Source organism: Chionomys nivalis, chromosome 1, assembly GCF_950005125.1.
Source record: "Chionomys nivalis chromosome 1, mChiNiv1.1, whole genome shotgun sequence".
NCBI classification, from domain to species: domain Eukaryota; kingdom Metazoa; phylum Chordata; class Mammalia; order Rodentia; family Cricetidae; genus Chionomys; species Chionomys nivalis.
The window spans coordinates 115,229,389-115,248,918 of NC_080086.1; the positions used below are offsets into that span (position 1 = coordinate 115,229,389).

At 37.0% G+C, this 19,530-nt stretch overlaps 1 protein-coding gene across 29 annotated transcripts in view; it reads left to right on the forward strand.

Moving 5' to 3' along the window:
- Nrxn1 (neurexin 1) overlaps positions 1-19,530 on the forward strand; it is a 1,077,006-nt gene that overhangs the window by 442,686 nt on the left and 614,790 nt on the right. For all 29 annotated transcript variants that reach the window (XM_057767124.1, XM_057767151.1, XM_057767179.1 and 26 more), the window contains one exon: positions 12,134-12,572. In XM_057767124.1, the coding sequence (XP_057623107.1) occupies positions 12,134-12,572 (439 nt within the window). The remainder of the gene's footprint in view (positions 1-12,133; positions 12,573-19,530) is intronic.

Genomic DNA, 19,530 nt, shown 5'->3' on the forward strand with positions numbered 1-19,530 from the left:
GGCTACATTTGGAGCTGGAGGAAGGGACTGCAGTCCTGATGAAGAAAGGGCCCTTCCAGAGAGAAGAAAAAGAGAGGGAGAGAAGGAGGGAGGGAGAGAGGGAGGGAGGGGGGGAGAGAGAGAGAGAGAGAGAGAGAGAGAGAGAGAGAGAGAGAGAGAGAGAGAGAGAGAGAGATTGCTGGCTGCAGACAACACATTTAAGAGAACAGGTATGATAGCTACTCTGGGACAAGAGGACCCCGAAGCCATCTCCACATCAGAAAGAACACAGTATCCATAAAAAGGAGGAGTAGGATGACTGTTACCATTTTAAAATTAATAATATGTTCTCATATTTATTTTCTTAAACTAACATTCAATTATAAATATACTTTAATTACTCCTAATTCTAGAATATCAATTATCTTCTAATGGACCTAGATCTTTTCAGAGTCCAGATCACTTGCTGCAGAATATCCCTTTCCAGACCTATGGTAAATGTACCTATAGTGATTACAGTTTATGGGAAACGACATATAAGTATATGATCAAAGAACAGGAAACAATGTAGTCATCTCTATAGTGTGTTTAAGTCAGTAACTTATATGACCATTTTTCAATATTCGACGACTGATTATTTTATATTTTGAATTTAAAACATATCTTTTAGTGACTTATAAACATGTCTCCAAAATAAAAAGACTTAAGTAGTTACCTGAGACTCTATTTTTTTTTTAACTTGGCAGCTAGCACTTGGATTTTACAAACAATCAGAAAACATACACATCTTTCTCCCAGACGTACTTCTTTCCCAAGTTTACAAAGCCTTTTCTCCATCGCCATTTGTGACCTGTTTTAGATATCTGAAGGATTCATTAATCTATTCCTGACAGCAAACTCAGTATTCCCTGGATTGTGCACACATTTGATGTTGGTAGTTTTTATTTTGGTGAATTTTCCTTGGCAAACTCTCCACTCCTGCCTGGGAACTGATTGAGCTTCCACAGAGCCAATATGTTTCTCAGTTCTCCAATTTAAATGCTGCCAAGTATTTTCTAACATGTGCCATGAGAAATTCAGCTGCATATAAAACCCCATTCATTAAATAAACACGGAACTAAGCAACCTCTGGCAAAAGGTGCACCCCATCTGACATCCGATGTGCTGGGGACCTTCCAAAGTATGTAATTAAAGATTGCCTTAAAACAAAATTCCCTAGTACTTAACAGACATAATTGAAAAATAAAAGTTCCCAACCTGCAGTCTTCATACTTTTTAGGGGTTTTGGAATGAAAAATAAACAATCAGACATTTCAATTTGTTAACAAACCTAAAAGAGGCCTATTCTTCCCTGTAGTTCAGGTTCAGTACAGCATGCATCTCCATCAGGTTGTAGATTATCAACTAACTAGTTGAGATTGAGAAGCTGCTTCATATTGCTTTAATAAACTTTAAATGAGCAACCTAAGTATTTCTTAAATAATCTTTGCTTAGCTGATGAAATATTACAAAATGTGTCCTTCACAAAAAACAAGGTAAAGAAATTAAGGTAAACAAAATGATAAGATTTGGGGAGTATTCATGTAGACCTTCACATCTGAGGGTGATTAATTGCTTACAGGAGATATGGTTGCTTTTTACTTCTCTTAGAAACTTAACTTATTAACATTTAGGACTCTGAACAATAATTATATTTATTTTTAAATGTATTTATGTGTATGTGCCTGGCAAGACCAGCAAAGGGAGTCAGATCCCCTAGGACTGAAATAACAGATGCTTGTGAGACACTATGTGGGTGGTAGGAACAAAAACTGGGTTCTCCAGAATTGGAGCCAATGCTCCCAACCACTGAGCTGTCTCTTCGTTCCAGGGCCTTCTTCTTTTAAGATTATAGTGGTGACAATAACAGAAATCCTTTGCTTGGGGCCCAAAGTCAAGCACACAGTACTGCACATCTGAATATGCTCGACTAAGAGTGCCAATGGAGGCATAAAGCTCATTCTCCAGAAAGAGGAACACAAGTTTACAGGGAATGTGAAAGCTGCCCCATGTAATGTCACTGGCTAAGTTAACATATAACTGCATGCACACATATACACTTGTATGTTTGTGCATATGCCTGCATGTACACACAAATCACACATACACACAAAACACCTACCACATCTACACACAGACAATCTTAAAAACATACACCATATATTTCATTTATCAGGTAATATTAAATTGTAGATTTATACAATCTTCTCCTCCCCCAGGAGCAATTCTACTTCCCGAAGTCTGTTCATTGCAGGTGCTGCAAACAGCACTGTTGACTGTCTTAAACGGCAACTTCTCCTGCTGGCTTCAGGGTGCCCAGCGAATAGCTTGAGTGAGCAGTCCAGGGGAATGTTAGAGAAGGAACTGTTAGTCCCACAGTTTAGAAAATCCAGCATTAGATGACCAGAACACCTGGGTACAAGAGATTTAATAGAGGCTTCTTCCCTTTAGTGCTGACAATCACGATGAAAGGAAGAACCAGCCAGAACAGCCTCATAGTGTGAACACTCAAAGAAGAGAGACTGTACCAGGTCCTTGTGGCAATACTTAGACAACACTGTATTCTCTGCCTGCGTAGAACCAGCTTTGTGACCTGGGCAAGTGACCTTCCTGTCTGATGAGATGCCATGCAAAGGAAATAAGAGCTTCACCTCCTGCGCATGCATCTCCAGGTGCAGGCACTCACTTCTGGTATCTTACCACAGCAAACTCCCAGGTGGCACCTTATGATCGACAGAGTAGAGTGAACAGGGTTATAACTGCATTTGCTGCTTCTGTTTTCCTCACTGTTTCCTTTTATAGTTGTACATTCGGCCAATAACTTTTTCCAGCATGAGGCTAGTTGCCTCAATACATTAAAATACAAAACATACTTTTTATAAGTTATAACTTTACTAACAACAGTAGTAAGAATATAATTATAATAAAGATGTGATTTTCTTGCATTATTCAGAATTCCCTTTAAAGCCTGAGGTAGTGTTGCAAGCCTGTAATCCCAGTACTCAGGAAAACAGATGCAGGAATATCCTGAGTTCAAGACCAACTGAGGATATAACGAGATATTGTCACAAATAAATAAAAAAAAAGTAAAAATAAAAAAAGGTTTTCAAGGGAAGGGGAGAAATATAATTATATAATCTCAAAAATAAAAAAGTCCCTTTAAGTAAATTTTAGTATATAGTTTGGATATATTTGGGTTGTAAAGATCGAAGACTCTTGAACAGTTACAAACGTTTATTGATTGCAAATGCTATTACAAACATTTATCGTGTCCACAGAGAAAGCACATGCCTACATGTGCTATCACAGATGCACACTGTCAAATAACATGGCGTAGTAGACATAGTAGAATATATTATAGACTATATTATAAATCTATAATTATTAAGTGATGTGGATCTGGACCATGAAGAAATAGCTTAGGTATAGATCCTTGTGAATGAAGTGATTCTTAAAAATAATGGCAAAAAGTGATTTTAAAAAGCCATGTAAGTTCTAATATGTAACCATGAATGAAAGAAATTAATTTGTATTTTTCACCTTAAACAGAAGTCATATAACAGTAATGTTGGAGACGAATGCCCGAATCTGGCAGTTCTAACAGGTTAGGGTCAGCTGCTCTCTATGACATACTATTGAAAGAAACTGATGATGGGCAAATAACTAGAAGAAGACAGATTTATCAAGGGTTCTAGAGATCCCCAAGCAACCTTGCAAGATTCTGAAATGAGCTTTAAGCTCAAATAGGAGGAGTATGGGGTAAGGGGCAAGGACCTTAATTAAAGTTGTTTTTGCTTAGCTGTGTGTTTATTAATCACGGTCTTAGCTCTGCTGGTGGTCACAGGTCTGAATCAGTGTCAGTGCTTGAGGTATCTATCAATCTAGTTGTCAGGAAATAATTACTTGTGCCCCAGTGTACAGCTTTACCATCTTGGCTAACTGCCCTCATCTGGAAGGGCAGGGAGGGCTCAATCTAGTAACCACCTCTGGAGATTCTGCTGCTCCTAGAAATAGAATGACTGCTATTTAACCCAGTGAGTCCTCTGTGCTTTTCCACCCTAAGGGAGATGAGACTAATTAGACCAACATACGGCTTGATAATCATACCTATGGACGGAGGTCAGCAGGTGCCAAGGGTGCCAAGTGCAAGCATAGATGCAAGGCTTTACATACCCTGTGGCCTAGATTAGGCCTCGGTGCTTTTCAGCAAAGGCAGTTTCTACATACTTATTTCAAACACATTTCAATCTCCTTAAAATAAGGTCTTACACACACATGCATACATGTACTTATAATGAAATAACAAATATTTTTACATCAAAATAATATGCTTATCAAATATTCCTGGGAAGAATTTTATAACATTAAAACGGTAAAATGATGAGCATGCTGGGAAAATGGTTCATGAAAATGTCACAACTTTGGTATATGCCTGCAAGGCACACTATATTATTTCAGTAAGAAAAGAAAGATTTATAGTAAACAGTAATTTATTTTATAAGGTATGTATAGATGTATGCATACTGGAGACATATGTGAGCAGGAAATACCTAAATGCAAACTGATCACATGTTTTGTATTTATACTCATGGCCACTTCCTTAGAAAGAGTGTAAAATTTTATCATAGAAGAAATTTTATTGTGCTCATGTGGGTAAAATCGCAAAATAAGTTTTTATTGATTACTCTAGACAACACATTTGTTCTCACTGTTTCTAGTTCACAGAAATTATAGTGGTTCATGGGAAGATGGGTTTCCTTGAGAGTTTATGATCATCTTTTTCTCACTGAGACTCACAGGTGAAATATTTTTGGGAATAAAATCTCTAGCTGCTGGTTTGGAATCTAAATGTTTGGCCCTAATTTATGCAGGATCATGAAAGAACTATTCTAAACATATTCTTCATCTTCTCCTTTAAACTTTCAAAATAGTAATAAACATTGCACTTTGATGTTCCTCCTTCAGTGCTGGACTGAGTATCATTAGGAGGACACTACTGTGCCCCTCTTCCCCCTGCACTTCCTCTCCCGTATGTGGGAATCGACTTTAGTACGCAGCTAAGGCATGTTTGCATTGTCTGCGAAGAATCTATGGCCGCATCCTCTGAAGTTCCTATTCTAGGGAAAGAGGGCTGAGAAGAAAAGCTTTTCACGTGCTGCTGTCAGGGGCCTCAAGCAACTGCGTTTCTAGGAGACATGGTTCATCGCTTTGTTTTTTCAACATTCGGAAAGCATTGAAGTCTTAGTTATGTCTCTATGATAGGATATCAGGACAAACTTTTACAGTCACGTAGCTTTTTAGAGCCTCATTTTCCTCGTTTGAAAAGAAGAGAATTGACCAAATTTACATTTTACATTTCAAAAAAACTCATTAAAAAATTCATTTCCTAATGACATTATGAAGTCATTGTTGTGAGGTGTTACAAGACCTGATTCTTGTGCCATTGCTGTTCATAGCACTGAAGGTTGCCCTATAGGTAACTATTACCCTTGGGTATTGCCTACACATTTTTGTTTATTATGTGTGGGAAAGGCAAAAGCACTGATGATTTTATTTTATTATATTTTATAATTAATATACATGAGCTTGTCCAGTTGAGTCTCAGATAAAGGCTCTACATATCTTTTGCAAAGTATTGTTGAATTTCTTTCCCATCCAGATTCTAAGAAACTTTTGTTATAAATTTAAATGCCACAAGCTTTTGTTGAGAAATGTTATTGAAGTCTGTTTTTATGTTTTCTAGTCATTTTTGTCTTTTTTTAATCTAAATTTATTTATTTATTAAAGATTTCTGCTTCCTCCCTGCCACCGCCTCCCATTCCCCCCCTCTCTCCCAATCAAGTCCCCCTCCCTCTTCAGCCCTAAGAGCAATCAGGGTTCCCTGCCCTTTGGGAAGTCCAAGGACCACCCACCTCCATCCAGGTCTAGGAAGGTGAGCATCCAAACTGCCTAGGCTCCCACAAAGCCAGTACATGCAGTAGGATCAAAAACCCATTGCCATTGTTCTTGAGTTCTCAGTAGTTTCTAGTCATTTTTGTAATTTTGGTTGGAGAAAGTAACATATTTGGTTAAAGATTTTGTCTACACTCTACCTCTGAATAGGATCTTACTCCTCCAGAAAGAATCCAATCATTCCCTGTAACTACCTGTTACCTTTGAAATCCCCCATGCTCCTGACCCGACACTTACTGTGTAGCAGAGGCTGGCTTGGAGTTTGTAATCTTCCTGCCTCTGTCTCCTGAGTGTTAGGACTGGAGATCCCACCAAACTTAGTTTAATTTTCTATTTTTATTTAGTCATAAAACAAGTAAATTATTCTTTTCTTTATATTTTTCTCTTTTAGCTACAGTCTATATTCACTGGGTCCGTTACAGCCTGATAATTGCTAAACTCTGCTTTGAATTCAAGACGTTTATAGCATCAAATAAAAAAAGACAATCTGAGTATGTTAGCCAGGAATTCTTAGGTTGAAAATTATCAAATACCATTAATGTATATTTGGTTGTATTAATAACATTCACTGATCTGCATTATATACTTACCATTTTTTTTTTTTGAGACAGAAACTCACAGTGTAAACCAGGATGCCCTCAACCTCCTAGAAATCCAACTGCCTCTGCCTTGAAAATACTGGTATTAAAAGTATATACCACCATGCCTGGATACTCACCTTTATTTAGAGATGTATCACACACTATAATTTATATTGATATTTTATAAATATCAGTAATATCAACTTTGACAAATTTAGTTTACACAAATTTATATCTAGCAGTATGAGAATTTTATATTTTAGTATATGTAGCATGTGAAAACTCCTAGTATATATCATGAGCAAGTATTTAAAGGAAACTCAGTGGGCCATATTCCACTGTACTGAGTATATATACATGGGAGTGAGTAAAATTACATTTTCTTAAGCATTTTACCTTAGTATGTGCCTAATAGTGCTTATATGACTGAATTTAACATACTATTAATACATAATTTTTAAATAATAAATTAATAATATTGGATATAAGAATTTTAATACATTTTACTTTCTTTCTTGAGCTGTTCCTTGAACTATGCCAACCAAGTACAACTCCTGCTGTTTTGGAGTGGTTCCTCTCCTTTTTGTGGACTACATTCTGGTCATGTTTCAGAGCCCTTCACTGTCATGCTGAAAGGGCACATGGAGAGATCCCAGAAAGAACAAAATTAAAAGCAAACATCTCCATGTATAACCATTCTCAAGTATGCAAGTATGGAAGGCACCACCAGGATGTTTGTTTGTTTGTTTGTTTGTTTGTTTGTTTGTTTTTCCGAGACAAGTTTTTCTGTAGCTTTTTTGGTGCCTGTCCTGGAACTAGCTCTTGTAGACCAGGGTGGCCTTGAACTCACAGAGATCTACCGGCCTCTGCCTCTGCTTGCACCACCACTGCCTGGCCACCAGGATGGTTTTAAAGGAGCCATTTGGATCCTCTGGATAGACTCCCTCCATCACGATGCCTAAACATCTGTGTGGGGATTTTTACCACCCTATACAGTCAGAGTTCATTCTTCAAGGCCTTCATTAGTGCATGTTAGTTAATTCAAGAACCTCACTGAAATCTCCTAACTGATGAATATCTTTATTTTAAAAAGTCCTCATTTGAGTGGTAAATGTTTCCCTAATGATTTCACATCTCCCCACTCCCTGGAAAGAGCAGTATCTATCAGCTGCCTCTGCAGAAATCTTTAACATACCCCTCAAGGCACCTCTGCATACACTAAGGTGGTCTAAATTTCACTTTTCTAGTAGATCGGTGTTTCTATTTGTCTCGAAATAAGGAAAAATATCCCAGCATCTAGCCAACAACAGAAGAACATCAGAATGGCAGATGAAATATTGGGTCTTTTGTTTCTTGCCCAAATCATGTACACTAAAAGGGAACCCGTATAAGAATTCACACATATGACATGCCATTTCTTTTGACCTCTTAATTTTAGAAATTAGGAACATGAGACACGGAGAGACCATTAAATATAGATAGTAGAATTAAAATTAAAATAAGTTTGTTTATGGATTGTCAGTTATGCATTCCATAATTGAAGCTGCTTCCCCTGCAGTATGGAACTTGTTTTCAAGACTATTGTCAAGATCAGGTATGATATTCACTACTGTTTACTTCAAATGTTAGACTACACCTATAAATTGTTTTTTTATGCTTGTATACTAAGCTTAAAGAGACATTTTTGAAGTCCTTAATATATAAAAGAGAAGGGAAAGACATAATAACAGTGTGTTAAAATTACATAGCAGATTAAATACAAAACAAACAGAGAAAACATAAAGCAAGCAAATTCTGAAAGTTGTATCTTGTCTATCTCCCATTGCTAGTTAGGAGCAGGGAGGTGAAATTCAACATTTTGAATTCCTTTAAAAATATATAAATATTCTTCCAAGTCCTTAATTCTAAAATTAGATCTAAATGAATATTCACTAGTATCATCAATGGTTAAATTGACAGCATATATACCCCTTAACCCCCCACATATATATGTAGTGGAACTCAAATTTCTACACAAGAAATTGTAAAGTAATCCTTTCAGAAAAGAAAAATTAGCTTGCACTTGAATTTCAAGGTTTGGAATGCTTTCAGTCACTTGTTAGTCCTATTGAACTAGACATTGTAAGAGAAAGTCTAACTTTGAAAAAAATCAGATAATTATGGAATGTGGGTCCCATGAGAGAAACATGGTAACCTGAAAGCAAAGAGCGTATCCACCTCAAATTGCTTTTCTGTTTTTCAGAGTAATTTTTTGGTAAATGCAAAACTAGGAGGAAAAATGAACAACATGGGTCTGTCAGGAAAATAAATTTCATCTCTCTAGTTAGCACATGGGCATCATTCACCCCAGAAGTAATTCACACTCTACAAAATGAACCTGAGCATGAGCTTTTCCACTGTGTCGCGGCGTAAATGAACGGAAGACGGAAATTTTAATAAAATATTCAGCTTTAATTAGGGAAAGACTCACAGAACCGAAGTTCCAGCGGAGAACAGGAAAGTAGAAGGGGCTGCTGGGAGCACGCCCGCAATCTTTATAAGTAAAAAATATCCTCGGGGGACCCCGCCCCCTGCTAGCAAGGTGATTGGCTGGGTCTCCCCTACATCTCCCCTTTTTGTCTAAATAAAATAGAGCCAAACCAAATACAACTATATACAATAGGAACAAATAATAAATATACTAAACGTTCTATATCAAAGAATCTAAATAATGTAGAGTGTTAAACTCTCTCTCCCTTTTTTTAAAGCCCTCTCAGGTTTTTAAGTGAATTTAGTCCACCACGTTGGAGCGCCACTCTGTAGAAATGGGAGCGGCAGGGCTGCGTCCTGGTTTTACCCGAAATAATGACACGGAGACTGTATTCTTTTAAACATTGCCTGGTCCATTAGTTTTAGCCTCTTATTGGCTAGCTCTTACATATTGATCTAACCCATTTCTAATATTCTGTGTAGCACCACGAGCTGGCTTACCAGGAAAGATCTTAACCTGCGTCTGCCTGGAGAGAATCATGGCGACTCACTGACTCGGCTTTTTTCTCCCAGCATTCTGTTCTGTTTACTCCACCCACCTAAGGGTTGGCCAATCAAATGGGCCTAGGCAGTTTCTTTATTAATTAACCAATGAAAGCCCCGCCGCTCCCACTTCTACACCACTGTACTGACGTTGTGCAAAAACTGGATGTTCACAATGGTTAACATTGCCCTAGAAAAATACATTTAAAAACGTGGTACTTTATTTCTGAAGTTGGTCCATAATGACACATTTTTCCACATTCTATTTACATGTCTTAACTTAATATGCTATTTTAGTAAAGTCTGTTGTCTTTATATCAAATTCAGTTTGATATAGTAAAGGAAGAATTTGATTCAGCTTTTTAGTAAATATTTGTTGATTGCCCGAGCAAGGCCAGGTTCCGGTTTAGTACTAGCCAGCAGTAAGCAAGGGTCATACTTACACAAAGATGTGGATCTAGACCAAGGAGGAAATTCATTTTGCATCTCTGTGAGGGTTAGAATGTATGACTAACTCTGAACAGTATATTTAAGAGGATTTATTCTTTTTTCTCCTAATATCTACCTGAATCACCTCATTGCTAAGACACATAAAATTATAAGACTGCTACTAAAATCCTTGCTAATGGTTTCATTAATTTCTACACCCTCCAACTCTTGATTTGATGATGCCTTGTTTATGAGATATGGCAACTATACATAGCCCAGGGTCTTCCTTTCAGAAATACCTATGCCTATAAAAGGGGCTTGAGTGTATAGTTAATATTGCTAGTATTGATGAGTAGAGGCATCTAGACCATGCGATTGAAAAATGACTCAGTTCTAATGAATATACAAATTATCTCCAAATACTAACATATAAACCAAAGGAATTATGAAAAATTACCAGGCTGAACAGCACGAAAGTCATGATGAATGCTTCGGAAATCACTTGTGAAAAGCGTTCTCTCCAGTGCTAAAGATTTCCAAAGAAAGACAATCCTAAGTCAACTTCCCCAAGGTGTAATAGTCCTTTCTCTTTTCAAGACAGTATTCTTAAGAATTAGTGTAATTCCTCTTTGAGATTGCTTATATTCATTTTCTCTTTTTTTGTTGTCAGTAGATGCTTGTTAAGCCATTGTACATATTTATTTAAGGAATAAAGGATATCCTGCTCTTCATAGTAATCCTTTCTGATGAAAAAAGAAAACTGAAGCCACAGGCTCAACACTGAGAAGATGTCACTTACTTGTTTGATGAAAATCAAATATAAAAACCAATTATATGCATGTGCTTCATTTCCTAACTTATTTTTATAACTAAGAGAAAGCTACAGAGGTAAATTTTCAGCTGTGATAAAGAGACAGCTATCTAGTCTCACGTAGGTTGATATAATTACTATTATCTAAGTCATGATACAGTTGACAGTGCTTTCCTTGTAGACATGCTTTTCACTTACATGCATTTTCTTATTGAATCATTACAACCATCCCATTGTGTGTCACCTCGTGGGACAGAAATGTGCAAAGGGAGAGAACTGGGGCCTATTGAGATCATACTCTTTGTAATGCCCACATCTGAATCTGAACTCTGGAAGCACAGTCTAGGCCTTGAACTCTTAATTACTGACAAGTAAAGTGATTTACACTATTACCACATAAAAAACTCATCTTCTCTCTTGCTTAAATAGGCTATGCCTTTGAAAGCAATGCCTAGTGTGTTGGTTTGGTTAACAACATTATTTTTGAGTAAATTAATTTAGAACATGACAGTATTAGTTTCAATGAAATTTTGGTTCCTTAGATGGTTTTATACTTATCTAAATACAAATAACTAATTCACCCTTAAGTCAGTATAAGCTATATGTTGTATAAAAGTGATTATCTATCATGTGCATTTTGTAGAGAAAAGATATGATCATTATCCTTATTTCAAGATACTTATGGATTTTGCAAATACAAGGTAATAGCACATGGATGATATTAAGATTCTGCCAATGAGTTTACCCAGTGTGCTATTTGATGTCCAAAATGTCCTGTGATTATCTCAGGCGACCAGAATCACCTTGCCTCTTTAGAAGAAGTGCCTTGGCAAACAAGAGTACAGAACAACATTTATCTGACATTTGCATAAATCAAAAGGAAAGTAAAACAGCAGCACCACAGACTGAATAGACTAGTGAAGACTGCTTTACATATAGTAGCTTTATGTCCCTAACAGCACTCAGCTATTAGCTCAGCACAATGCAAGACAAGACTTTGGTGTTTCAGTTCTAGTGGGAATTTTGAGGAATCTCAGCCTAGCAAATTCTCATAATTATTTTGCAAAGGAAAGAGAGACAATTGATGTGTCCATATCACTATCTATAACTACATATGTTTATACTTTGTTTTAAAAAAAATCAAAATTTTATTTGCTGTTTCTGTTGTTCGGTGAATTGATAGCTGAAATTTATTTGTTTGAAAAATATTATACAACAGAATTAATATTTTGTGTTCTTTATGATCTACTTGAAAATTCCATGAACTGCAGACAAGTTATACACATTAAAATATGAAATCTGGATTCTCACTGCTGTTTTCTACCCACAGGTTGTATATAAAAATAATGATGTAAGGCTGGAGTTATCTCGACTTGCCAAGCAGGGAGATCCTAAGATGAAGATCCATGGAGTGGTGGCATTTAAGTGTGAAAATGTGGCGACATTAGATCCAATAACTTTTGAAACCCCAGAGTCTTTCATTTCTTTGCCTAAATGGAATGCAAAGAAAACAGGCTCAATATCATTTGATTTCCGTACCACAGAACCAAATGGCCTCATCTTGTTTAGCCATGGCAAGCCAAGACATCAGAAGGATGCCAAGCACCCCCAGATGATTAAGGTTGACTTTTTTGCTATTGAGATGCTGGATGGTCACCTGTACCTCCTCTTAGACATGGGGTCGGGTACTATAAAAATAAAAGCCCTGCAGAAGAAAGTGAATGATGGAGAATGGTATCACGTGGATTTCCAGCGGGACGGACGGTCAGGTAATTTAACATTTTACAGTGCTATTGCAAATTCTCTCCCACCCCTGCCATTCTGAATAATTGCAACCAAGTCCTATTAAAGGTTTGCTGCATTAAAGAATATTGTAGTTACTGTTTGTGCTTTACCTCTTGTAAAAATCAGATTATTTAATCATAATGCTTCAGTATCAAAACTCAAATGATTAAATGCCTTCAGTGTCTTAAGCAAACATTTCATTTTTTATTAAATCAATTCATTCATTTGACATTCCAACGACAGTTTCCCCTTCCTCCTTTCCTCTGATTCCTTCCCATACCTTCCCCACAGTCCACTCGTTCTCTGTTTCTGTTCTGAAAGGGGCAGGTTTCCCATGGGTGTCAAAAAAAATAGCACATCAAGATGAGGTAGGACTAAGAACCTCTCCTTGTGTTAAGGCCAGGCAAGGCAACCTAGTATGAGGAATAGATTCCCAAGCCTAGCTAAAACATTGGGGAAGGCCTTGCTCCCACTGCTGGGAGTCTCGTAAATAGACCAAGCTACACAACTGTCACACATATGTAGAGAACCTAGGTCAGTCTCATGTAGGCTCCCTAGCTGTCAGTCCAGACTCTGTGACCTCCTATGAGCCCAAGTTGTTTCTGTGGGCTCCCTTATGATGATCTTGACTCTACCACTTGTAAAATCCTTCCTCCCTCTCTTCAAAAGGATTTTCTGAGCTCAGCTAGTGGTTGGCTGTGGGTCTTGGCATTTGTTTTCATCAGTTACAGGATGAAGACTCTGATGACAATCGGGGTAGTCACCAATCTGATCACAGGAGACAGCCAGCTCGGGCCATGTATCCACTAATACTAGGAGTCTTAGCTGAGCTCATCCTTGTAGATTCATGGAGTTTCCTTTGAACCAGCTTTCTACCTGAACATGAAATGCCCTCCATATCAAGACATCTTTTTCATTACTCTCCCCCTCCATCTACTCTTCAGCTCTTATGTTCCCATTCTTATGCACCCCCAGCCTACCCAGGAGATCTTTCCTATTTCCCCTTCCCCGGAAAATCACTGCATTCACCCTTTTGGGTCCTACTTATTTCTTATCCTCTCTGAGGGCTGTGGATTGTAGTATGGTTATCCTAAATAAACTTTACTTGGCTATTAAGTGCCACATCTCTGCAAGAAATTTTATCTTGAATTTGTAGACACAGAATTTAGAAGTCTTAAAGTCTCAGCTATGATTTTATGTCACTGGATGTTTGAAGGTTCCTGACAATGCAATTATAAAAAAAAATGGAAAAGTAAAAATGCTTGCAAATTCATCAGGATTGTGAAGAAATTTACTGCAAAAAAACACTTCAGTTAATGCAATGTCATTCAAAGTTACCACTCAACCTGGTTTTCTTTAAGACGACTAAACAATAGTGGGAGTAACCCCTGGCTTCTGCCCTTTATTCCCTTATGAGGGTAGCAGGGAAATTTTCTCACAAGAAATAATATTTTACTTCACTTTAAAAATTGCTTTAAGAGATTAGAGTTTTGCTAGTGTGAACTTTGGAGAAAGAAAAAAAGTCAACCAGAAAGATCCCTTTTTATGCAATAAAATGAGGAGTTGAAAAAAGAACATGAAGAAGGAGTTGGGATGACAGATACAGAATAGGTGGACATTCATAACCCAGTGCTCTGATTCCTCCTTAACTCAGAAAACCTATTTATGATTTTTTTTTCTTTTGAGAAAGTTTGCTCCCTGGATGTCATTATCCTAAAAATGCTGGGGATTGAGTTCGTCTCTGTTATTCTTATGTAAGCTATGAAATGTTTACTGATTGATTGCCAACAAACTTTAACAACATCTGCCCTGCCCCAGATGCTCTGGAAGAGCTAGTATTTAATTTGATCCTTAAGAACTTTCAAAAAAAATAAAATAAAATGAATGTGGGAACAAGGCATGATCCAGTGCTTTGAAATATTATATTGTAGATGGTATCAGGATTTTATGTATATCTAGAATAACATTTTGAAAATAACTTTGAAGAAGACAGAGATTTGACTCATATTTTATAACAGAATAAAATAAAACAAATCAGATTATCTTGTTACACTTTGGAGGTTCAAAAAACTAAAAAGAGCACCAAATTTCAGATGTTATACTTTGTTTATCTAGAAATGAGGTACTAATAATATGAAAATAGTACATAATGAATATGAAGTTATTAGCTAATGCGAAGGGATGCGAAAACCCCAAAATCATCCAGTATTCATTAATAGCAGATTTACGTTTGACGATAGCTCTTTGTAGTCTTTTTTTCTCAGATATATGTACGTGTGTGTGTGTTTATGTACACATAGAAGAATGAACCTAAAGAAATAACAACCTGATAAACTTTTCAATGGAGTCCATTACAATCTTACCAATTATTAAATGAATTCCATTATTCTCAAGGCAGAGAACATATATTAATTTGTGTTTGACTTGTTCATTTTATCGTCATTACTTAAAGATTATTTTAAATCTTCATTAAAGACTACCGAAGGCAGATAACATCTATACTAATTTACACAGCTCAGGTTTGAATTGAATGAATAGAACCATTTTCTAAGTTTTATTTGCAAACTAAAAGAACAATTAAAGCATGAGATTTTTTTGTTGGAATTCACTGGAAATATTGAAGTTAATGTACTTGTTGGTATTTGATGGCAAAGTACTTTTATGTGATTAAAATCTCAAATAAGTGAGTTGGAACAAGCAATGTAAAACCCAAACCAACTTTTGCCCTTCATCATATTAAAGAATGTAGCTCATATCATGTGAGCCCCACTCAGGGGAAGTTAATGTCATTTTAATAGCTGCAGCTGTTAATATTTTACATCTATAATAGTTTAATTAAGCTCTATATTTGCCCACTGCATTGATCTGGCCTAGACTTGCCTATTAAAATTTGAATAAATGTATATACAGTTTCATTTTATCCAAAGAAAATTCTGAATTTTGCTGTTGAAATGCAAGCATTTGTAGCTGAGTTCAAAGTAAGAAACACAGAATCTGAGAGTTAAATTTACCCATTTCGTATTAATTATATTCAAAGGTTCTACAAAAATGATTTTCTATATCACAAAGAAAAATAGTTTGGCTATTTTAACAGGACATTGTGGACTGCCTTCTTACAGTGATAAAGGAAGGTTCATTGAATTCGCTAGGCAACCCCTAGTTCAATGCACAAAAAGCATTTAGAAAGCCCTATTATTTGGGTTGTTAAAATAGAAGGACCCAAGCCTCTGAGTTGCTCTTTTTTTTTACTTTTTTCTTAAAAAAAAAAATGTTTTGAGACAGAGTTACTCTGTGTAACAGCCCTGGCTGTCCTGGAACTTGTTTTGTAGACTGTAGTAGTGGGGAGCAGCGGGCTACGTTCCTGGCACCCAGCTGCCTGCATGGCTAGGTTTATCCCCGAAATAATTACACGGAAACTGTATTCTTTTAAACACTGCCTGGCCCATTAGTTCCAACCTCTTATTGGCTAACCCTCTAACCCATTTCTAATAATCTGTGTATCACCACAAGGTGGTAGCTTACGGGTAAGATCTTAACCTGCCTCTGTGTCGGGTGGAAGAATCATGGTAACTGCCTGACTAGGCTTTCTTTCTCCCAGAATTCTGTCTGTCTACTCCACCTACCTAATTTTCTGTCCTATCAGGGCCAAGGCAGTCTTTTTATTTAACCAATGAAATTAACACAAAACAGAAGACTCTCCCCCATCATTTCCCCTTTTTCTGTTTAAACAAAAAAGAAAGGCTTTCACTTTAACATAGTAAGATTACATATAACAAAACAGTTATCAAGCAAGAATTACAGTCACAATATTTATATCTATTTTATCTTTTATCATAGCTAAGGAAAACTATAACTATCTATCCATTCTTCAACTCCATCAAAGACTCCAGAAGGATATAATATTACCTGAGTAAACAAGAAGTAAGAAACTTCCAAACTCTAGAAATGACAGAGACATCTTGCTGCCTGGACAGTCCCCCAAAGTTCCTCTGTACCATTGGGGCATCCATCTTTGGCCTTCAGGCCTGTAGTATCCAGCAGACATTTCCTTGAAGCAGGAAATTTCAAAGACAGTTCAGTCACTATCTGCTGTGTCCTGCAGAATGTCTCGCAGACTCTTTCATGAATCAGGAACCCCAAAAGACCATCTCAGCAGTCCTCTTTCTGGGGGTTCTCTCTGTCCAGTTTATGCAACAGTCCAGGAAAGAGCAGTTTCTTGCCCAAGTGGCTATCAAACTCCATAAGGAGCCTCTTTGATGCCCATCTTCCTCTTGAAGTAACTTGGTGCTGCCAGGAGCAGACATGTCTCATTGTCATGAAAAGTCCTAAGTTATTAAAACATTTAAAATGCCATATTCTGTAGTCTTTGAAAGATATGAAGAATGTCTATCTAACAAATATATCTCTATATATCTAGAAAATCTAGCTAACAAGCTTGACTATTACTGATGATTATACATCAACAACCTATATTTCCTAATTATATATTACATTTTAAAAAAGGAACTACACAATCACAATACCTTAATCAAGAGCAGAAATACATATACATATAACAAAATTGACCTTAAAATCCATACCAATGCAAATTATTCATATCTATATCATATCCCCCTTTAAATGTAAAAGAACATTTATAAACTATATTTGGGAACATAGGCACAGTTTTTTCTCTCCAAACTGCTTTCTGCTGTATAGGGGCGTTGTTAATCAGATCTTTCATGGTGTAACCTGTGTGGTAGTTTCATCTCAGTTGGCAGTTGAGTGAAGTAATTTTTTGAGGGTGTTCACAGCAACCTTTCAGGAGGGCGTGGTCTATCATACCATATTGGGATAGAAGCAATCCAGAGGGTCTCGTCCTCTGTGAAAACAAAAGAAGACCCTCTCCAACGCATCATATCATTAGACCCAAATTCTGAAGTAATAATACCCTTATGATATCCATTCTGGTTCCAGTTGGCAGTCCATATAATGAAATGTCTCTCTGTAGTTAGCTCCTTTACAGTCAAAAAATTTAAAGAAAACACAATGATACGAAGAATCCAGACTCTGTAAATTTTCCATTTTTACGTGGCTTATTTTTACTCTATCAGTTTACTTTATTCTGTCTCTTTAAAGATTTTATCTTCTTTTTACCATTAACTTTATTCTCTATATTTTTTTTCTTCTCTCTCCCAAGCCTATGTCTGAATCTGTTTTACTGTGAATCTGTAATTTTTTACTATCCAGGAGCAAGTTTGATTTGTGCCTTTAAATCGTTAAGCACTTAAGAATCTAAGCTGTGACATTCCTAGGTCAAAAACAGGTACTGCCTGCTTGCCCTGCCCAGTCCAACATGGCGGAGCCGCTTGTGCCTCTGATTCTTGCACATTGCACCAGTAGCATGGCAGAACTGCTTGTGCCTTTGAGCCATAGCACGCAATGACTTCCTTTTAGGCACACAATAAGTCTAGTTGCCATCAAACAAATCGTAGCACTTTATTCCAAATGCTCCATTCAAAGACTCTGTCTCCCGCAGGAGCCAGACAGGGATTGCAATGGTGGCACAGCCCAGAAAACCGGCATTTTAAAACAGCCAATTTTTTTCCTGTTGCTGAGTCAGGACAATATTTTTGTGGCATGCAACCCAGAAACAGCAAAAAACTGTCTTAAATTCTCTCGCTCTCCTTTTTAAGCCCTCTCAGGTTTTATGTGGCATTAGTTAATCACATTGAGTGCCACTCTAAAGTGTGAGGAGTGGCGGGGCTGCGTCCCACCACCCGGCTAGCTTTCCCCGAAATAATTACATGGAAATTGTATTCTTTTAAACACTGCCTGGCCCATTAGTTTCAGTCTCTTATTGGCTACCTCTTACATATTGATCTAACCCATTTCTAATATTCTGTGTAGCACCACGAGCTGGCTTACCAGGAAAGATCTTAACCTGCGTCTGTCTGGAGTGGGAGAATCATGGCGACTGCCTGACTAGGCTTTCTTTCTCCCAGAATTCTGTCTGTCTACTCCACCTACCTAATTTTCTGTCCTATCAGGGCCAAGGCAGTCTCTTTATTTAACCAATGAAATTAACACAAAACAGAAGACTCTCACCCATCAGTAGACCTAGCAAGCCTCAAACTCACAGAGATCTTTCTGACTCTCTCCCAAGTGCTGGGATTAAAAGTGTACACTCCCACTGCCCTGCCTGAGGTATTCTTTTAGTAACTGATGTCATTGACTTAGATACTAACTAAGTACAAACACTATTGAACTATTTGATACCAATGTAACTACTCATTTTCTTGATCAGAGGTAAAACTAAATTCATAGTAGTGAAAATAACTGAAATTTAGATATTTCCAAAACAGTTTATAAGAGAAATTCATCTAGGAAAAAGTATATTTAATTTAATTCTTTAATCACAGTTCCTTTGGGGGCATAAATTACAGCTGTAAATACAGGCAGATACCTTCAGATCCACCTTTATTCATATTCTCTCTGTGTGTGCACGTTTTCTCTTTCTTTCTGCACACACACACACACACACACATACACACTCAGACAGACAGACACACCACAAACACAAAGTACCACATTGTCAAAAATACTCCTCCGAAGATACCATTTTTACAATCGAAGAATAGTAACAATCTTCCTTGTAAATGGAACTTCTTTAAATTTATAATCTCATTTAATTGCCATCTTGAAAGTCATTTATACAATACAGAAAAATAGGCACTGCCTTTTTATGATGATAACAAGAACTTCTGAGCCCAGACATTGGAAATAATTCAAACAGAAATGTCAATCATTGTTAGATAACTTTACAAGCATGTTATGGGAACAAGCTTTGATGAGAACAGGACTTTGAGTTCTGCTTGTTCACAAGATCCCTATATTGTTAAGCAAGCATGTAGATAGAAGGAAATTAACCAAGGTGGAAGTTGCCATCTCCCCAAAAACTGG